Consider the following 18,550-nt stretch of genomic DNA (forward strand, 5'->3'; position numbering starts at 1 on the left):
AGAACCTTAATTAAGTAGTCTTTTCTCTTATCCCTTCATTCAAATCCTCCCTGAACCCTAAAGCAGTGCCTGTATCAGTAGCAAACAGTATATATATAGAGAGAGGGAGAGGGAGAATGAGAGAGTGTGAGAGAGAGGTGGGACCCTCTAAATCTCTGGACTCTAAGCAAGAGCCTAGATGTCCGGGTCTGATGGTGGTGTTGGCTCCACAGTGTTCAGCTGCTCTGCAAAATAAACAGTGTCTGGAATGTGTCCTCGTCATTTCATTCCTGGGCCACTGCACCCTCCTCCAACTGGTCTCCCAAGGCCGTTCTCCCCACACTTCCCATGCAGACAGATAGAGTGATCTTTCTAAAGAGCAAATCTGATTATGCACACCCCTCACCCCACTTCAAATCTTCAAATTTCTTTCTCTCAACACCTCTTAGAGTCTAGCAAACTCCTCAGCCCTGGTTTCTGTGCCCTGCAGACTCAGGCTCCTGCTAATCTTAACACCATCAAGTCTGGACACTCTGACCCAAGAGCACACACGCTCCAGCCACACGGACCTTCTGGTTCCTTGATTGATATGCGTTATACTCTCTCCCCTCCAATCATCTCCAATCATTGTTTCAAGCCTCAAATTAGAGCAATGCCAATTCAAAAAACAAAATGAGCTAGGGGAAGAAGGAAGGAGGGAAGAGGAAAATTCCAGTTTTGACAAGGAGATAAAAAAGGAGACTCACTTGTGCATTGCCAAACAGGTACAGCATTCAAAATTATTGTTTTTGGATTGCACAAAATAATTGTTTGTGCAGTGGCACACAGCTGTAATCCTAGCACCCTGGGAGACTGAGGCCAGAGGCACACTTGCGCTCAGGAGTTCAAGACCAGTCTGAGCAGGAGTGAGACTCTGTCTCTCCTAAAAGTAGAAAAATTAGTCGAGTGGTGTGGCAGGTACCTGTAGTCCCAGCTACTTGGGAGGTTGAGGCAGGAGGATCCTTTGAACCCAGGAGGCTGAGGTTGCCATGAACTAGGCTGATGTCACGGTACTCTAGCCTGAGTGACAGAGCAAGACTCTGTCTGAAAAATAAATAAATAAATATTCTGATTGCTTTTGGATTTTTCACGTTTTTGTTTTCTCTAGGAGGAAGAGTTTTTTAAACATCAGCTTTGTTGAGGTAGAATAAATACAATGTGCACATTTCGGGCTTACAGTTCAACGAGTTTTGGTAAGTCACAAATACGTCTGTCTGGATGTAACCACCCCCACAATGAAAACACAGAACGTTGCCATCTACTTCAGAAAGTTCTCTCACACCCTCACAGTCAAGTCACCCTCTTTGCCTCAGACAGCCACTGATCTGATATGGAAAATTATGGATTCGTTTGGGGTTGTTCTGGAACTTCACATCAACGGAATTGCAGAGTAGGGACTCCATTATTTCTGGTTTCTTTTGCTGAGCGTAATGCTTTTGAGATTCATCCATGTTCTATGTATCGGTGGTTCATTTATTTTTATTGCTAAGGAATACGCCTTTGTAGGAAAACGCTACAACTTGTTTTTCCATTTTCCTGTCGATGCGGGTTTGGGTTGTTTCTAGTTTTAGCTAGTTGGCACAATGCTGCTATGAACATCGGGGTCCAAGTCTTAGGCACGACGTGTGCTTGTCTTCCTCTTGTGTGGAAAGTTTAGAAGGCAGCTCGGTCACCCTCTGACATATCAGGAAAACTCGCAACATAAAATGCTATAAGCATACTCGTAAAAAAGGGATATGATTAAGTTAGACGATAGTAAATGAACGAAAAGGTGAGCATTCATTACATTTTTGATTCCAGACTCCACTGAAACATTTATCATTCAAATCGTATGCATGGATAAGAACACAGAAGTGTAAGTGTCTCATAATGATACTTTTTGAAAGTATCTATTCATATGGATAAAAACTTGCCCCTTCAGATAGAAATGCCAGCAGGCAGTGCAATTGTTAGCCCCACGACATTCACCTGGTGTCCACTGTGGGGGAACACTGCTATAGAATTGGGTGTGTATTGGCAGAGAGGCAAGCCCCATGCTCAGATGGCAGGGGTCAGGAACAAGAGGAAGACCATTTCCTCTTTCAGATGTCTGAAGATTTTTCAAGAAATGCATTTACTGGGAAAAGACACTCAGCTTGGATGTCCCTTTTTGGAAAGGTGCCTGCCTCCGGGGCTCGGTTGGGGCCCTACTGAACTTTGGCTTTTGCACAGATGTTACCACATTCAGTGGAATTGGATCTATATTTGCCCACACCTCACCCCCACCCCTGTGCACACATCCTGCATGAACCTGGGGACTCTCTTTGGCACGTGATTTACGGCTGGGTCCTGAGAAGTCTTGAAAACATGAGAGATTGCAGCATGAGAGCCCTCTATTGAAACCTATGAACTCACAAATGTCAACTAACATCTCTCCAGCCCCACACCCACTATTGCCTTGAATAAGCCAAACACGAGGCTTTTGTAACCTCTCCAGGTCAGGAACCCGGATTTGGAGACTCTACCTTTGGGCTGGATTTAAGGGCAGTTTTTGTGCAAAGCATTTCCCAAGCACTGACAGGATTGTGTCATAGACACAAAGCAAACCCTTCCTTCAGCACTGGGGGCCCGCCCACAGCTTACTATAAATGTCACTGGGCTCTCCAGCCACTAGCTCTGCCTGGCTTCTGCTGCCTCCTCCACTCAGCATGGCGCTGCCTTGGGTCCTTGCAGTCCTGAGCCTCCTGCCTCTGATGGATGCCCACAGCCCACTGTGTGCCAACCTGACGGCGGTGCCCATCACCAATGCTAGCCTGGACCGGGTGAGCACCTGGGCCAGGACAGCTTCCTCCCCTTTCTGGGTTTCCCTTTCCCTGCTGGCTATGGCCAGCCCCCTGCTCCTGGCTCTGCTTTCTTCTGCTGGGGTCTTGGGGTGAAATTCTTACCAGCCCTACTTCAAACTCTGATGCCTCTTTTCAGAGTCTCAGCAGGGGACAGTTCTTTGTTGGGCACAGAGGGATGCCTGATCCTCAGGGCCAGCTACTACATGTGCACTGCCCACTGGGGGCCTCAGTCTCTTCTTTTGCAAAACTGTAGGGAGAGACTTGTCCGAGTCTCTGATCCTGGCTGACAGTGAAGGCTTCAGCATCAAGCCCCTCTCACCTGCTCCTTCCTTCCTCCCAGATCTCTGGCAAGCGGTTTTATATTGCTTCGGCCTTACGAGACCCTGAGTACAAAAAGGCATCTATGGAGATCTCAGCAGACTTCTTTTACCTTGCTCCCAACAAGACAGAGGATAAGATAGAACTCAGAGAGTACCAGACCATGTGAGACTCCCACCCTACCTGCCCCAACCGCAGCTTCTGGCTTATACAACTAGAGGCTGGAAGACCCCAGCAAGTCTGTCCCTCTTCCTAGCCTTGGCCTTCTTACCTGTGGGATGGGGAGGGCTGACTCTAATCTCCACCTGCTTCTTGCCCTTGGTCTGTGATGGGCAGTTGTCTACACCTCCTTGACTGTTTCATTGTTTTCCTTGCATCTTCTGTCTGGCTTTAGCAAGGACAAGTGTGTCTATAACTTCAGTTATCTGAACGTCCAGCGAGAGAACGGGACTATCTCCAAATATGGTGAGAAGGGCCCTCTGGCAGGAGGGTCTGCCCTGTTGAATGGGGTGGGTTGGCCAAAGGAGGGGGTCAGGACTAAGACCCTGAGGCTTCAGGCACAGAGAATACATAGGACAAACCCACTTCTAGCTCCACTATCGCAGTGCCCCACCACTGCAATAATCACAGTAATAACCATCAATGTTTTTGAGCTCTTACTATATGCCAGGCACTGTCTGACCCACTTAACACTCACAAATGACCATATGAACACACTGCAATAATCAGATAAACAGAAGAGCTAAGAACACACTGCAGTAATCAGATAAACAGGAAAGCAGAGAGTTGTTTTTCTCAACTTGTTTCCCTGAGGCCACACAACTTGTAATTAGAACTAGAACAGAAATCCATGCTGGCTCCAGACCTGCCTCTCTCTCAACCGCTCTTTGAGATCCTTAGGAAGCTAAGAGTGGAAGCCCATGTGTTGGGCATGTGGTGACTTCACCTATGTCCCCGCCATCACTGCAGAGATGGCACATAGTAGGAGCACACAAAGGCTCATGGAACTGAGTGACACCATTTTTCAGCCTGAAGCTCCTCTCTGGGCTTCATTTTCCTCATCTGTAAAATGGGGAGAAAGGTCCTGCCAGCAACAGTCTATAAGAGGCTCCTAGGATTCCACACACCTAAAGTGCTCAGCGTGTAGCCTGGTGCACAGCAGGGGCTGGGAACTGGGTGGCCCTGGGCACGCCCACATTTCTTCACCGGTGAGATGGGGACGATTGTGCCATCTCACGTCCTCACCCAGAGGCCTTTTTCTCCTTCAGAGGGAGGAAAAGAACATTATGCTCAGCTGGTGCTCCTCAAAGACCCCAAGATCTTCATCTTTGCCTTCTTCCTGGAAGATGAGCAGAACCGGGGACTGACCTTCTACGGTAAGCGTCCTTGACACCCCAAGTTCCCACCCCACCCAGGCCTTGCCCCAGGCTCACCCACCCCTGGAGCTGAGCCCCTGGGACCCCAGCCCTCCCTGGCCTCTCTCCTGGGCCCTGCAGTGTGGTCACTCTGGCTCCCACTCCCCCCCTGTAGCTGACAAGCCAGAGGCCACAGAGGAGCAGCTGGAGGAGTTCTATGAAATGCTCGCCTGCGCCGGCATGTTGAAGTCTGAAGTCGTGTACACTGACATCAAAAAGGTAAACACAAGGGGTTGGACAATGCTCACCCCTGTCCATCACCCACCCCTCTGGGCAACACAAGAGGCCCAGAGAGGGAAAGCTGCCAGCCAAGGCCACACAACAAGGCAGGTCTGCTTTTAAGTACCTGCCTCACCCCAGCTGAGCTGCACAGAGTTCCCAGGGGTGGTGGATGAGAGCCCAGGAGGAAAAAGTCCCTGCAAAAGTGGGCAGGACACTGCAGCAGGTGGGGCACTAAGAAGCAGCATGAGCTGGGGGGCGGCGAAAATGGGCGGAGAGACACGTGGGAGTCACTATCCGCCCCCCTCATTTGTAATACCTGTGCGACAGGGAATTGGTACTGTGGTTTTCAGTGTCATCCAAACTGCCCCAAGTCCAGGACCACACCTCGGTTATTGCTATAAATGAGAATTACCTGCATGATGATCTTCTTAAAACTTTTCTTTAAACCTCAGTTAGATGAAAGGCTTTCCTTGGTGGTATCCTCTGCCGTAATATGTGCAGAGCTGATGAGCTGGTTATACTTTTATTCTGATAAATGTGAAATACTTTCATAACTATTAAAATAAAAATGTCTCCCTATTCATTTGCCACCTGAGGTTATCTCCCATGACCACCGGTGGTGTCAACTGTCCCTCCATCCCTGGCCCCAAGTGCCTGGGAAAGGGCTTATGAACACAGCCACTGGGGTCAGCTCACCTGGCCTACAGCCTGTGCCCCCATTGACCTTCTATGGGGCCTCAGGTGGGTCACATGGCTGCCCTGAGCCTCAGGGACATTATCTGAGAAGTGGGGGTAGTAGTAAGGGGCCCAGGAGTGGCAGTGTAAGGGCCTGGCAGGTCATAAAGTGCTTAGTAAGTGCCAGTTGGTTTTAAGGGTCTGAGCCCCTATTTTAGAGGTGATAAGCTGAGGCTCAGAGAGGGAAATTATTTGCCCAAGGTCACCCACCTGGGAAGTGGCAGAGCCAAGGCTGTGGGCCCAAGTTGGGCTGGTTCCCCAGGCCAGAGTGCTTTCCACCCCTCCCCCTAGAAGGCTCCTACCTTTCCCCATCACTTTGTCCTCCACCCCCCACTACCTTCCAGGATGCGTGTGAGCCACTGGAGAAGCAGCACAAGAAGGAGGAGGAGGAGAGGAGGAAGGAAAAGGACTCCAAGGAGGACACAGCCTCGGGGCAGGACCTCGGGGATGCAGCCCGCCCTTCCTAACTCATTTCTTCCCCCCACTTGCATCAATAAAACATCTGCATTGGAATAGCCGGGTTGTTAGCCATGTATTCATTTGCTCATTCATTCATTCATTCACATTGAAGCCTGCACTGAGTTGAGTGCTGCTGGGAGATGGGTAAGACCGTATTCCTGGTTGGAAGAGCCTCTCCTGTAATACCCAGCACATGGGGTGGACAGTGACAGGCACCATGTACTGTGGTAGCCCAGCAAAGGGATGGTTCCTTAAGAATGGGGAAGTCTGGGAAGTCTTCCTGGAAGGGGCACCTGAACCAGTCTAGAGAGAGGAGGAGCCGATGAACCTGCTGCTCCTGAACACAATGTGTCCGATCAAAGTGCATGTTAATGGACGCATCCTTCCCCTCCAACACTCCTCATTGCTCTGTGCTGGGAACACTCAGCAGCACACTGCGCCCCATGCACGTGTATATTGCGTATCGATTTGAAATAAAAGCTTCTCAAAGTGGATTTCTAAACTGAGACTATTGTTAAGACCTTAATCTCCTACAGAAAAAATTATAATACAACTTTAGTCATTAAAAAAAACCCCACTTACTGTTCCTGCTGCAATCAAGGATGCAAGAGGACATATTTGAGGAAAGCTGAGTGGAGGCAGTCAGCTTCGTAGGACAGTCAGGGGGAGTGGACACGGGTGGGGAGGATTGGCATGCGGTGCCAGTGTCACTGTGGCCATCTGGGGAGGTGAGGGGGGTGGGGACAGGCTGGAGCAGGAAGGCTGCTTTGGGCATCCCAGCAAGGGGGACTGCCTGGGCCAGGGCAGGCAGGGCAAGACATGGGTGACTCAGAGGACTTGGGGCTTAGGCCAGAGGGTCTGGCGTGTCTGTGGGCTTGTCCTCAAGGAGCCCTGCTGATAAACCTGGGAAACAATACACATGTAGGGGTGAAGTTGGTCCCTAGAAACCCGCTGACATCTTATCTGCCAATGTGCCTGGAGCCCTTGAGATGGAGTGGCACGAGCAAGGGAGGGCGGCCTCCACCACATCAGAGGGGTCCATGATCAACATCCTCTTGTCACGTGAGGGAGGCGGCACTATAGGAGGGGCGGGAAAGTAGGGGTTGAATTGTTCACGTGGTTCTGCATGCGTGCAGCTACGTATGCTGTCTAGAGAGACAGGACCATGAGCCCAGTGTCCCGCCCCAGTCCTCAAACACCAACTACCTTCTTGCCCCACTCCCAAGAGCCGAGCTCTATAGGTACAAAACTCCAGCGCTCTTTGTTCAATGCCTGGGGCTGCTGTTGTGGCCACAGCACTGAGGCTGGGACACGGCCCTGGGCTGTGGGCTGATGTCCTGATTTTCTCAGAACATAAGCACAAGGAACGGCCCATGGGCACCCAGAAGGGCATGGACCTAAGGCCCAGAAGTGACAAGAAATCTTTCCATTTCACTTTGACTTTCAGCTAGATTGAAGGGGATCCGCTGAAAAATAAACTAGAAATGAGTTGCGGTAGGCGGGGAGAAGGGAGAGGAGAGGTGGAGATGGAAGAAACAGCCAAGAGAGGAGGAAAAAGGAGTTGGAGAGCAAAAGCTGTGCCCAGTGTGAGCTTAGGAGCCAAAAACTCAGGCTCTCTCTGGAAGCAAGCTTGAGCAGAGGGCCCGGTGGAACCTCCCTCTCCTCCGTGAAATGGGGACACAGCGGGAGTCTGGCGGTGGACTGTGTGGAGCAGGACTTGCTGAGTGCTTTGTGCAGGGATCCAGGTCTGGCAGGTGCTCAGTAAATGGCAGCTGTTGTTCATTATTGAAAGGAGCACTGGAAAGAGAGTCCAGGCATATGCTCTTGTGGACACTAAGCTGCGGGTCTCATGATATCTCTGGCCTCAATGAAAAGGGGCTTTTCCAGACAGCCCCTCCTTGCAGGACTCTCCAGTCAGAAGATGTATGGTTCTGAGATAGGTAGGCAGACGGAAAGCTGGAGAAACAGAAGTCACCAGAGGGAGGCAGGCAGATCCTCTGATAGGTCCCTCGTGGGATCAAATCATCCACCCCACAAACTTGACTTCAGAAATCAAAAGCTAATGACACACACCACAGCCGTGAACAGCTTTGGGTATTTTTTTCTTTTTGCCCCCTTCTTTTTTAAAAAAGATCAATATTCATTCTTCTTCATTTGTTCTTGTAACGAAAATAGATTTTTAAATGCCTCAAATATACAAATATCATTGGTGCACACACATTCCAGAAATGCTGAGGTACGTGCTGCGACGGGGTGGGGAGCAGGAGGCGGCCTGGCCTCATGGCCTCAGACCGTGCCTCGCAGGTAGCTGGCCACTAACAATGCCACTTCAACCTGGGGGGTGGGGGAGGGCGGGGCCTTGGGTTGAGGTACTGAGAGGGCCCTCTTTAGCCTATCCCCGTCCCAGCAGGCCTGCAGGAAAGCTCTCTGCCATCGTGGAGAAGCCAGGCATGTGCCACACTGGGACCCTGACATCCTAAAATGCCCCACTAAAAAAAAATACCACCAGTCACTAGGAGAAAGGTCCTTAGCCACGCCCTTCCCAGAGATGCCTGCCCAGAGTGGCTGTCCCAGGCAAGGGACAGTTAGCTCCCAAACTCTGGACCTTTCCTTTCTTATCTGCCCTCCTACGGAGGGTCCAAGATCAGGAAAATTCCCCATTTTAAAACAAATATGTCCATCTGTATAAAATGCCTATTATTAGCTGAGGGGAACAAGAACAGGACTAGATGAGACTGCCAGAGGGACCATCTGGGCTGAGGGTAGGCTTGGTGCCAGTGTCTCCGCCAGGGGAACTTGTGGCTCTAGCAAGTCACTTTTGGTGACCAGGTGACACCCTCTCCACTCAGACACTGGGACTGAGCAGACCAGGCCTGTGCTGGAGGGAGACACCCCTGGTAAGGAACAATGCGGCCTGCTGGGCCTCAGTGGCTCTGGCCGCCTCCTGGTCCTCTGCCCAGCCATCTGTCCCTGGGCCTCCAGTGAGTCAGAAGAGACAGGAACGCCGGGGGCTGCGAGCCTGGCGCAGGTTGGCAGACAGCGAGCGGCTCATCTGCTTGGTGGCAGAGCGGACGCTTTCAGCAGCCTGGATGGCCTGGCCCAGAGCCCTGTTGAGGTCCTCCAGGTCATCAAGCTGGATGGAGCGCTGGTGTTCTCGGGCTGGCCGGGATGAGGCTGAGGGGGCTGAGGTAGGTCCTGCGGCTGCATAGTACCTGAGGAGAGAAGTAAGCATGTCACTACCCCCAGAAGAGCTGGGGTATGGCCCCAGCTGGGCCGTTGGCCCTGGTTCTCTAGGTCTCAGTTTCTTTACCTCTAAAATGGGAATAATAAGCACACATCAAGGGATTTGCTGGAAAGGCAAAGGAGAGGCATACACATGAGTTCCTGACCCAGAACAAGTGTTTCAGGACAGTTGGCTCAGCCTATCTGCCAGCCAGTGTGCTGGGTTCTGGGAAGGCAAGGAAATAGGCAAACATGGACCCCTGCAGCTAATCAGAAGCCAGATCTCAGAGAGCCCAGGACACCCCAGGCTTAGTAGAAAAGCCCTTTACTTGGCCAGGCACGGTGACTCACACCTGTAATCCTAGCACTCTGGGAGGCCAAGGCAGGTGAATTGCTTTAGCTCAGGAGTTTGAGACCAACCCGAGCAAGAGCTAGACCCTGTCTCTACTAAAAATAGAAAAACTAGCCAGGCATTGTGGTGGGTGCCTGTAGTCCCAGCTACTCCAGAGGCTGAGGCAAGAGGATCTCTTGAGCATAGGAGTCTGAGGTTGCTGTAGGCTATACTCCATGACACTCAACCCTGGGTGACAGAGTAAGACTCTGTCTCAAAACAAAACAAACAAACAAACAAAAGGCCCCTACACTGGAGAGGCAATATGGGAGTCCCATTTGCCAAGTGTGGGCTGCTGGAGAAAGGTAATGTTATTAGGATTCTGCAAGAGTGGGAGGGTCTGGTTCCATTTATCCAGGGTACTATGTGGAAGGGTGTCATTTCCAGTCTGGGCCAGCAGGAATATAGGGTCTGTAGGAATATGGGGTCTGTTTTAAAGTGCTGGGGGAATGCACTGACAAGTCATGAGATGAAGCCCAAATTTCCTTAGGAAGTGACTACCTCATACATCAGGGCTACTACATTTAGGGTTCAAAGAAACCAGCACTGGGCAAGACGGGGGTGTGGCCTGTGTGTTGTTGAATAAAGTGTGTGTGGTGGGGAGAGTGGGGAATGAGGCAGTATTTGCCTAAATAAAGCAGGAATGTGTTTAGGAGGACCTAGCAGAGTCAGTCACTGGCATCTGGCTTGGCACACTGTAGCCTCTAGTCTCATTCTGAGCCCCCACATTTTACTTTGCATTATTGTACAGTGTGTAAAAATCTATTGGCTAAAATCCGAAAAGACCTTTCTCCAAAGAAAATATGCAGATGGTAAACAAGCAGGTGAAAAGACACACATCATTGCCATCAGGAAAATGCAAGTCAGAATCACATGAGATGCCACTTCCCACACCTCACCCCCACCCTCAAGATGCAAAAAAGACAGGCCCGATGTGGTGGCTCACACCTGTAATCCTAACACACTGGGAGGCCAAGGTGGGTGGATTGCTTCAGCTCAGGAGTTGGAGACCAGCCTGAGCAAGAGTGAGACCCTATCTCTACTAAAAATACAAATACTTAGCTGGGCGTGGTGGTACATGCCTATAGTCCCAGCTACTTAGGAGGCTGAGGCAAGAGGATCAGTCAAGCCCAAGAATTTAAAGTTGCTGTGAGCTATGATGCCATGGCACTCTACCCAGGGTGACAGAGTGAAACTCTGTCTCTAAATAAATACATACATGCATGCATAAAAGCAGAAAAGACAGCAGCAATTGTTGCCAAGGATGTGGAGACTGGAACCTTCATGTACTGCTGGTGGGAATGTTAAGTGGGGCAGTCGCTTTGGAAAACGGTCCGGCAGTTCCTCCAACAGTTAACCCTGTGCCTTGCCTGGGGCTGACATCCTTTTCTGTGGTGCCCATGCACTAGTTGGTGCCACTATCTTTATTTTGCAGATAAGCACAGTGGAACTCACAAAAGCTACAGGATTCAGGAAGCAGTATAATGCACTGGCCTTACCAGTTTAGGTCCTGAAGGCCTGCCCCAAATCCCAGTCACTCTGCTGGACCAGCTGTAGACCCTGGGCAAGCTAAGTCACTTTCCAAGGCCTCCATTTTACCTACCTCCCTGCGAAGAACCAGTGGGATAATTCTGGTGAAGAGGTCTGCACTGCCTGGCCCTCATCAGTGCTCCATAAATATGATCTCCAAGGCCCAGGGTCAGAGAGCTGGATAGGCAGCAACGGGGTCACACCCAGACCTGCCTCTCCCCTGCATCTCTAACGTGTGATCAGCACACAGTGGGTGCTGACAAATGTCACCGCAACTGAGTGAATGGGCTCCCTGAATCCAATAAACAGCCGCCCACATTCCCTCCTTGAGGAACCATCTGGTGTAACTACAGATGCTCTCTGATTACAATGGAGTTAGTCCCTATAAACCCATCGTAAAGTTGAAAAAAATCATAAGTCAGACAACCATCTGTACTGGGTTTCCATACAACCCCACATTCTGTTAATTTGATGACCAGCTTGGCCAGAAAGTTACTCAAAACTCCCCCTAGGGCAGAAGCTGCAAAAAAATCCCTCTGGGCTAGAAAGTCCCGCGGTAGAGACCACAGGGCAGCTGGCCAGCAGGGGCAGCAGAGGCCTGTTCAGCTTTCTGAAGTGTGTGCGAGCCTCAGCCACTGAGCATGCTCCAAATTCTAGCAGTTTTAGAAGCACGGTGGTTACTGGCCACCCTAGGCTTTCTTTTTTTTTTGAGACAGAGTTTGACTTTGTCGCCCTTGGTAGAATGCCATGGTGTCATAACTCACAGCAACTTCAAACTCTTGGGCTAGGTCAGCAGTTCTCAACCTGTGCAACTGTATTAAAGGGCCGTGGCATTAGGAAGGCTGAAAACCACTGGGCTAAGTGATTCTCTTGCCTCAGCCGTCCAAGTAGCTGGGACTACAGGCACCTGCCACAACACCTGGCTAATTTTTCTATTTTTAGCAGAAACAGGGTTTCGCTCTTACTCGGGCTGGGTCTAAAACTCCTGAGCTCAGGTGATCTACCTGCCTTGTCCTTAGAGTGATAGGATTACAGGCATGAGCTACTGCACCTGTCCTCACCGTAGGCTTTCCATGCATTAATTCATTTATTCCTCACCACAACCCATTCCACAGAAGAGAAAACTGAGGCATAAAGGAGTGAAGTGACTTGCCTAGGGTTATATGGCTACTACTGGCCACTCAAACCAAGCCTTTCCCCTTTCCTATGTCCCAGACCTGGGGACAGCAACCTAGTTAGTTCTGCCTAAAGGTGTGAGATTGTAAGGGACTGAGAAGTAAAGAGACCCCACGGCTACCATGGGGACACTGAATTCTAGGCAAAACCTTTCCGGCCCAGTGAGTTGGAACATGGGCAGGTGTTTTTACCCACACCTGCCGGAGGCCTGAACAGTCAGCATGGGCTCTCATCACTGCTGGGGCAGAAAGTTCCTTAATGACTTGCCTAGACTCAGCTGAGAGGTCAGAAGAGCCTGCATTTATAGCCCTGGCCCCAGAGGACAAGCAGGCCTGCATGGTGCCTTGGCCCTATTCCCACCAGCGCCTGCCTCCCAGTGACTGGCCCTCATTCCCACAGACATGGCTGCTGACAACACAGCTAGTGGATTACACTGAGTCCCAGTCGACTCATTTCACAAGGGGAACTGAGGAAGAGAATTAGCTGGTAACAGTTGGGATAAGAAGATAAGACTCCTAACTCCAAGTTCCAGGCCTTTTCCCCTTACACAATTGTGTCACGTTGAACCCACTTTTACTTGTTTTTCTTCTCTCTAGTGAAAATATTGAGTAGTAACAATATTCCCTGCAATGGTGAAGCTTTCGTTTGTTTAGCCTGCACTGTGCTACTAAATGCACAGATATCTCATTTGGTTCTTGCCACATGCCTCACTTAATCCTCACACAATTGTACACAATTGACACCATTTGTCCATTTAACAGATGGGGAAGTTAAGGCTCAGAGAGAACTAGCTGTGCCAAGGTCATAGTGCTAACAAGGGCTGCATGGGATTCCAATGAATCTCTGTCTGACTCTAAACCTCAGTCAGATTTGACTGCCAAATCTTTCCTGCCTTCACTGACATTACATCTAAAATCTGTGTAGAAAGTCCCATAATATACCTGACCAAGACTCTTCAAAATTGCCATTAAAACCAAGGAAAGTCTGAGAGAAACTTTCTTTTTTTGTTGTTTATTTGTTTGTTTGGTTGGTTTTTTTGAGACAGTCTCACTATGTCACCCTCAGTAGAGTGCCGTGGCATCACAACTCATAGCAACCTCCAACTCTTGGGCTTATGCGATTCTCTTGCCTCAGCCTCCCAAGTAGTTGGGACTACAGGTGCCCACCACAATGCCCAGCTATTTTTTGTTATTGTTGTTGTTGTTGTTGTTATTGTTGGTTAGCAGGCCCGGGCTGGATTTGAACCCACCAGCCTGGGTGTATGTGGCTGGAGCCATAACTACTATGCTATGAGCGCCGAGCCTAAGAGAAACTTTCATAGCCATGAGGAGCCTACAGGGGGATGGCCATGTGGTGTGGGATTCTGGAAGAGAGAAAAGACTTTGATAAAAACTGAGGAGACCTGAATAAACTATGGATGTTCGCTATAATAACACATTCGTGCTGGCTCGCTAATAGTGGCCAGTGTGCCAGTTAACGTAAGACGTTACTATGGGGAGCTGTGTGTGCAGGGGTGGGAGTATGTGGGATCTCTCTCTGTTATCTGCTCAATTCTTCTGTATATCTATAAAACTACTCTAAGAAATAAAGTCTATTTTTAAAAAGTGAGCACTCATCACTTGCATGCTAAGAAGATCCACATGGAACTAGAAGATAGGATTCTCGGTCCCCACGAAGCTTTCACCTCCCAGAGGGCAGAGCCCCTTGCCTGTCCCATTCACCACTGGGTCCCAGGGGCTGGGCGGTCTCCTTGGTACATGGGTTTGTTGAGTAATACGTGAGTGTTGGGCTTGTCCTGTGCATTGTCCTCGTTGGGATAAACACAGGACCACATGGCATCTGGGATATCAGCCGTCCAACACAGGTCTGAAAGTTAATGTATTCTGAAATCCCGAAAAAGGGGTTAAGAAGGTTGGAAGGAAAAGTTCTTACACAGTGGCTGATGGATAAGGCATGACGGGAACCGAGGAGATGTAGGCAAAGGCCGGAGGGGCTGGTGATGAGGGCGCGGCTGCCAGGTACCACAGCCCAGGGGGTGGCCAGGGCGGCGACCCTGTCTGCTTGCTCCTCCTCTTGAGGCTGGAAGTTGCAGGTGCATTTTTCCTTGTGGCTGCCTTCTCTGAACCTGTCAGGGAGGGACACCACAGAACGAGAGTCTGACCATTTGGGAAGACCCAGCTGAGCTTAGAGGGCCTAAAGCACCCCCTCCCCTGGGAGAGCTGGACCCTAGGCTGACCACTCTGGGGAGCATCACTGTTGGGGAAACCAATCTTCTGCCCCAACTGTTCTGCTTCCAGACTGGACAGACTTGTCACTCCAGCTAAACTCACCCAGGTCCCCAAACCCTGGTCAAAGAGAGCTAAGGGTCTAGCTGGAAAGAAACGGTTCATCCTTTCCTACCAGAGGTGGCAGGGCTTGCGCTATCTGGGGTGGGTCCGGCTCGACCACACAGGGGACAGCAAAGGGCAGCAGTGGGAGCTGGTCCCAGTGGGTCCCTGGTGGCAGCACCAACTGGAAGAGGAGGGACAGATGTCAAGACAGGCACTGTGTCTAATTCATAGACCTTCTGTTGCACTGAGCTTTCTGCAGGATCTGCTGCAGAGGAGACAAGCCACCTGTGTGGGTGACGACCATGTCACAATCAATCACGGCATTGAGAGCAAGCACTCACTCTGCTGAGGGCCTCCTGCTTTGTTTTATCAAATGAAACAAGCCACTGGGCTAGCTATTATCCTCACTCCCCCAGTGCAGCGCTAGGAGACCCAGGTGCGGAAGGGGTGAATAACTTGCCAAGGTCTCAGAGCTGGGGAGTGGTGGTCCTCGGGTCCCAAGCCTGGGCCCTCCCAACTGCAGCCCTCATTCAGCCCCAGTGAAACAGACCCATTCTCCACGTGCGAACAGCCCAAAACAGCCCTCTGGGGAGCCAGGGAGTCAGCGGAGCCCTAAGAGAGCAGGAGGAGAGTGGGCACTATTGCTCTCTTCCCACACAAATCCCCAGTGCTGTGTCTGAGTAAGTTCCAGAGCTGCTCTGTTTCTCTTCCAGGCCTCAGCTCAGCTATCCCACCGAAGCTGTCATATACCCTCAGCCCAACCCATGCTCCCCTACCCCAGCTCTGACCACTCTGCTTTGTCATATATTCCTTGGGAATAGGTCTCAGGGCCTGGTATGGGTAGGTGCTGCATGAATGAATGAATGAACAGAGAGGCCTGCTGGGACTTCAATTCTAGCAAAGGCAGAAAAACATGGTGGTAAAGTGACTCTGGAGACAGAAATACCTGAGTTCAAATCCTGTGTCTACCATGTATAGGCTGTGTGCCCTTGGACAAGTTACTTAATCTCTCTGAGCCTCAGTGTCCTCACCTGTAAAATGGATATAATAGTACTGTATTACTTTATAGGATTGTGAGGATTATGTATGTAAAACTCTTGGCATGATGCCTTTTCTGCAGCAGGGGCTTAATAATGGCAGCTCATTATCATGAGTCATGATCATTGCCTAAATAGACTTCAGAGGCTATCTCCTCCATTGTGGGCATAGAACTTGAGGCTCAGAGAAGTCAAGGAACTGTCCTCATGTCACACAGCAAGGCAGTGGTGGAGCTGGAACTAGAATCCAGTGCCCAGATTCTCAGGCCACTGCTTTCCCCACTATGCCTCCGTGCAGGGTTTGAGGAACAGGATGAACAGAGGATGGAGGGGAGATAAGATGCAATCACTGCAGCCAGCTCCCCTGCTGCCAGGAGTGCATCTATCCTGAACCTTCAGAAACCTCTGAAATCAAGGAAGATGGCATTGGCAGCAGCATCTGGAGCAACAGGTGTGATTGCAGGCCACCCAGGCAATTCTGCTTCCTCATGTGTGCCGACAACCCACCTACAACCCGCATCTGGCCCAGCCACACACTGCCCTGAGAGCAAGAAGCTGCAGCCATGGCCGCCCTGGCCAGTTTCCCTGGCACCATGCCTCACCTGCATCCTGGGTCCGAATGGGCTGGCACTGGGGACAGGAGACTGTGCTATTGCCTTTGGGGACAGTATTAGGGGATGGAAGATGGTACTCCTGGCCTGGGAAAGAGACCAAAAGAATCAGTATCAGCCTTCTCCATTGGGGAGGATTCTGGTATGATGACTTCTTTCCTCTTCCTCCAAATGGTTTTAATAGTCTCTCTCTGTCTCTTGTATATGCACAAATATGTACATGTATAAACATGTACATACATATCCACCTATGTATCAATGCACATTTTATTTTATTTTATTTTACTTTATTTTATTTATTTATTTATTGCAGTTTTTGGCCAGGGCTGCGTTTGAACCCACCACCTCCAGCATATGGGGCTGGCACCCTACTCCTTGAGCCACAAGTGCCACCCTATTTTATTTTATTTTTAAGACAGAGTCTCACGTTGTCACCCTTAGTAGAGTGCCGTGATGTCACATCTCACAGCAACCTCAAACTCTTGGGCTCAAGTGATTCTGTTGCTTCAGCCTCCCAAGTAGCTGGGACTATAAGAGTCCACCACAATGCCTGGCTATTTTTAGAGACAGGGTCTTGCTTTTGCACAGGATGATCTCAATCTTGTAGGCTCAAGTAATCCACCTGCCTCGGCCTCCAGAGTGCTGCTGGGATTACAGGTGTGAGCCACCGTGCCCGGTCTTCAACACGCATTTTAAAATCCTTTACTGTAAGCTCTCTCTAGACTCCTACTCTGCTTCATTTCAGCTCCCAGCTCCTGACATGCATAGCGACCAAGGAGCCCAAGTCAGTCAGGATTTGAGAGTGGCCAGGAAGAAATAGGTGATGAGACTTCCTGACCCTGACCTGAAGGCTTGGGCATGGGGTCAGTGGCATTTTCTCCCCCTGTGGAGTGGCTGTGGAGTGGGGGTAATCATAGCACCAGCGTCATGGTCTGGGAGGACTAAACAGGGCCGCATGGGTGAGGTTCTCCGCCCACTGGCTGGTGGATGGAAGCACTCAGTGTCACTAGGAAGCTGGTCCTCCCATTGCCTGCATTAGCCACCCCACATCTCAGATAAGACCTTTGGGATGTCACCTGAAGCCACTGTAGACAGACAGGCTCAACTTCTCCCCACCCTGTGTGGTTCCCTCTGTATTGTGGGGGCTCATAATTCACACTGTGTAGGTAGCACTGGAAGTCCCCGGACTTCCTGACACTCTTATTTCTAATTCCTCAGTGTGCTTCTGGCTTTCTGCCTCATCCCTGGTAACTGATGTGGGTGGTCCTCCCCACTCAGCCAGATATCAGTGACAGATACGTCACTGTAATCGCTCATTTGTTATTGTCTTTTCTGCTACGTAGTCAGATTTATGAAGGTGGGAACCATATCCATATATATTGTTTTAACATTAAGCTTTTGAAATACTGCATGTCAGGGGCTGGGCACAATGGCTCATGCCTGTAATCTTAGCACTCTGGGAGGCCAAGGCAGGCAGATAACTTGAGCTCCGGAGTTCCATACCAACCTGAGCAACCGTGAAACTCTGTTTCCAAAAATAGCCGGGCATTGTGGCAGGCGCCTATAGTCCCAGCAACTCAGGAGGTTGAGGCAAGAAAATCACTGAGTCCAAGAGTTTGAGGTTGCTATGAGCTATGAGGCTTTATGGCACTCTACTGAGGGCGACAAAGTAAGACTTTGCTTTAAAAAAAAAAAGAAGAAAGAAAATACTACATGTCATCTCTTCTTAAAAAAAACCATTTTTTAAATTTATTTATTTTGTTTAGAGATAGGGTTTCCCTCTGTCACCTTGGCTAGAGTGCAGTGGCATCATCATATCTCATTGAAGCCTTGAACCCCTGGGCTCAAGCGACCCTCCCGCCCCAGCCTCCTGAGTAGCTAATTTTTCTCATTTTTTTTGTAAAGATGGGGTTTCACTGTGTTGCCCAGGTTAGTCTTGAACTGGCCTGGCTTCAGACAATTCTCCTGGCTCAGCCTTCCAAAGTCCTGGGACTACAGGTGTCAGTCACCACTAGCACCTGTGTGTCATCTCAAGTTTTCCTCTGTGCCAGGTCTCTAGTTCATGAGATAGAAAGGTCCCTCAGGGCATCAGAACCTGGACGAAAACCAGGTGTAAATGACACATGACTCAGTGTTCACCCTGTACATCTGGCCTGGCAAAGAGAAGGTGACCATAAACCTCTTTATGATGGACCGGCTTCCCAGAACCAAACGTGCACTCTGGCAGTGGGGAGGCATCAGAAACTGCTAAATGAATGAATGAA

The 18,550-nt window shown here is 50.1% G+C and overlaps 2 protein-coding genes across 2 annotated transcripts in view; one reads left to right on the forward strand and one right to left on the reverse strand.

Moving 5' to 3' along the window:
* The first annotated feature begins 2,663 nt into the window (after positions 1-2,663).
* Positions 2,664-6,047, forward strand: LOC100958988 (alpha-1-acid glycoprotein 1). The gene is made up of 6 exons (XM_003785397.3): positions 2,664-2,819; positions 3,181-3,323; positions 3,553-3,623; positions 4,427-4,534; positions 4,689-4,792; positions 5,875-6,047. Exons 1-6 carry the CDS (start codon positions 2,706-2,708, stop codon positions 5,995-5,997), a joined length of 663 nt encoding a protein of 220 aa, XP_003785445.1. The 5' UTR covers positions 2,664-2,705; the 3' UTR covers positions 5,998-6,047.
* A 2,072-nt stretch (positions 6,048-8,119) lies between these two features.
* The window catches only part of AKNA (AT-hook transcription factor), a 50,070-nt gene continuing 39,639 nt past the window's right edge, over positions 8,120-18,550 (reverse strand). Inside the window, exons 18-21 of the mRNA XM_023510566.1 lie at positions 16,278-16,373; positions 14,709-14,819; positions 14,241-14,433; positions 8,120-9,201 (exon numbers count right to left, since the gene is read on the reverse strand). Coding sequence (XP_023366334.1) covers positions 8,976-9,201; positions 14,241-14,433; positions 14,709-14,819; positions 16,278-16,373 — 626 coding nt within the window. The 3' untranslated portion in view covers positions 8,120-8,975. The remainder of the gene's footprint in view (positions 9,202-14,240; positions 14,434-14,708; positions 14,820-16,277; positions 16,374-18,550) is intronic.

Source organism: Otolemur garnettii, unplaced genomic scaffold, assembly GCF_000181295.1.
Source record: "Otolemur garnettii isolate 467f Iridium unplaced genomic scaffold, OtoGar3 scaffold00014, whole genome shotgun sequence".
NCBI lineage: Eukaryota > Metazoa > Chordata > Mammalia > Primates > Galagidae > Otolemur > Otolemur garnettii.

Coding starts and splice junctions, on each gene's coding strand:
- LOC100958988 (XM_003785397.3), top strand. CDS start 2,706: ATGGCGCTGCCTTGGGTCCTTGCAGTCCTGAGCCTCCTGCCTCTGATG. Junction 2,820..3,180: donor CCAATGCTAGCCTGGACCGG/GTGAGCACCTGG, acceptor CCTTCCTCCCAG/ATCTCTGGCAAGCGGTTTTA. Junction 4,793..5,874: donor TGTACACTGACATCAAAAAG/GTAAACACAAGG, acceptor ACTACCTTCCAG/GATGCGTGTGAGCCACTGGA.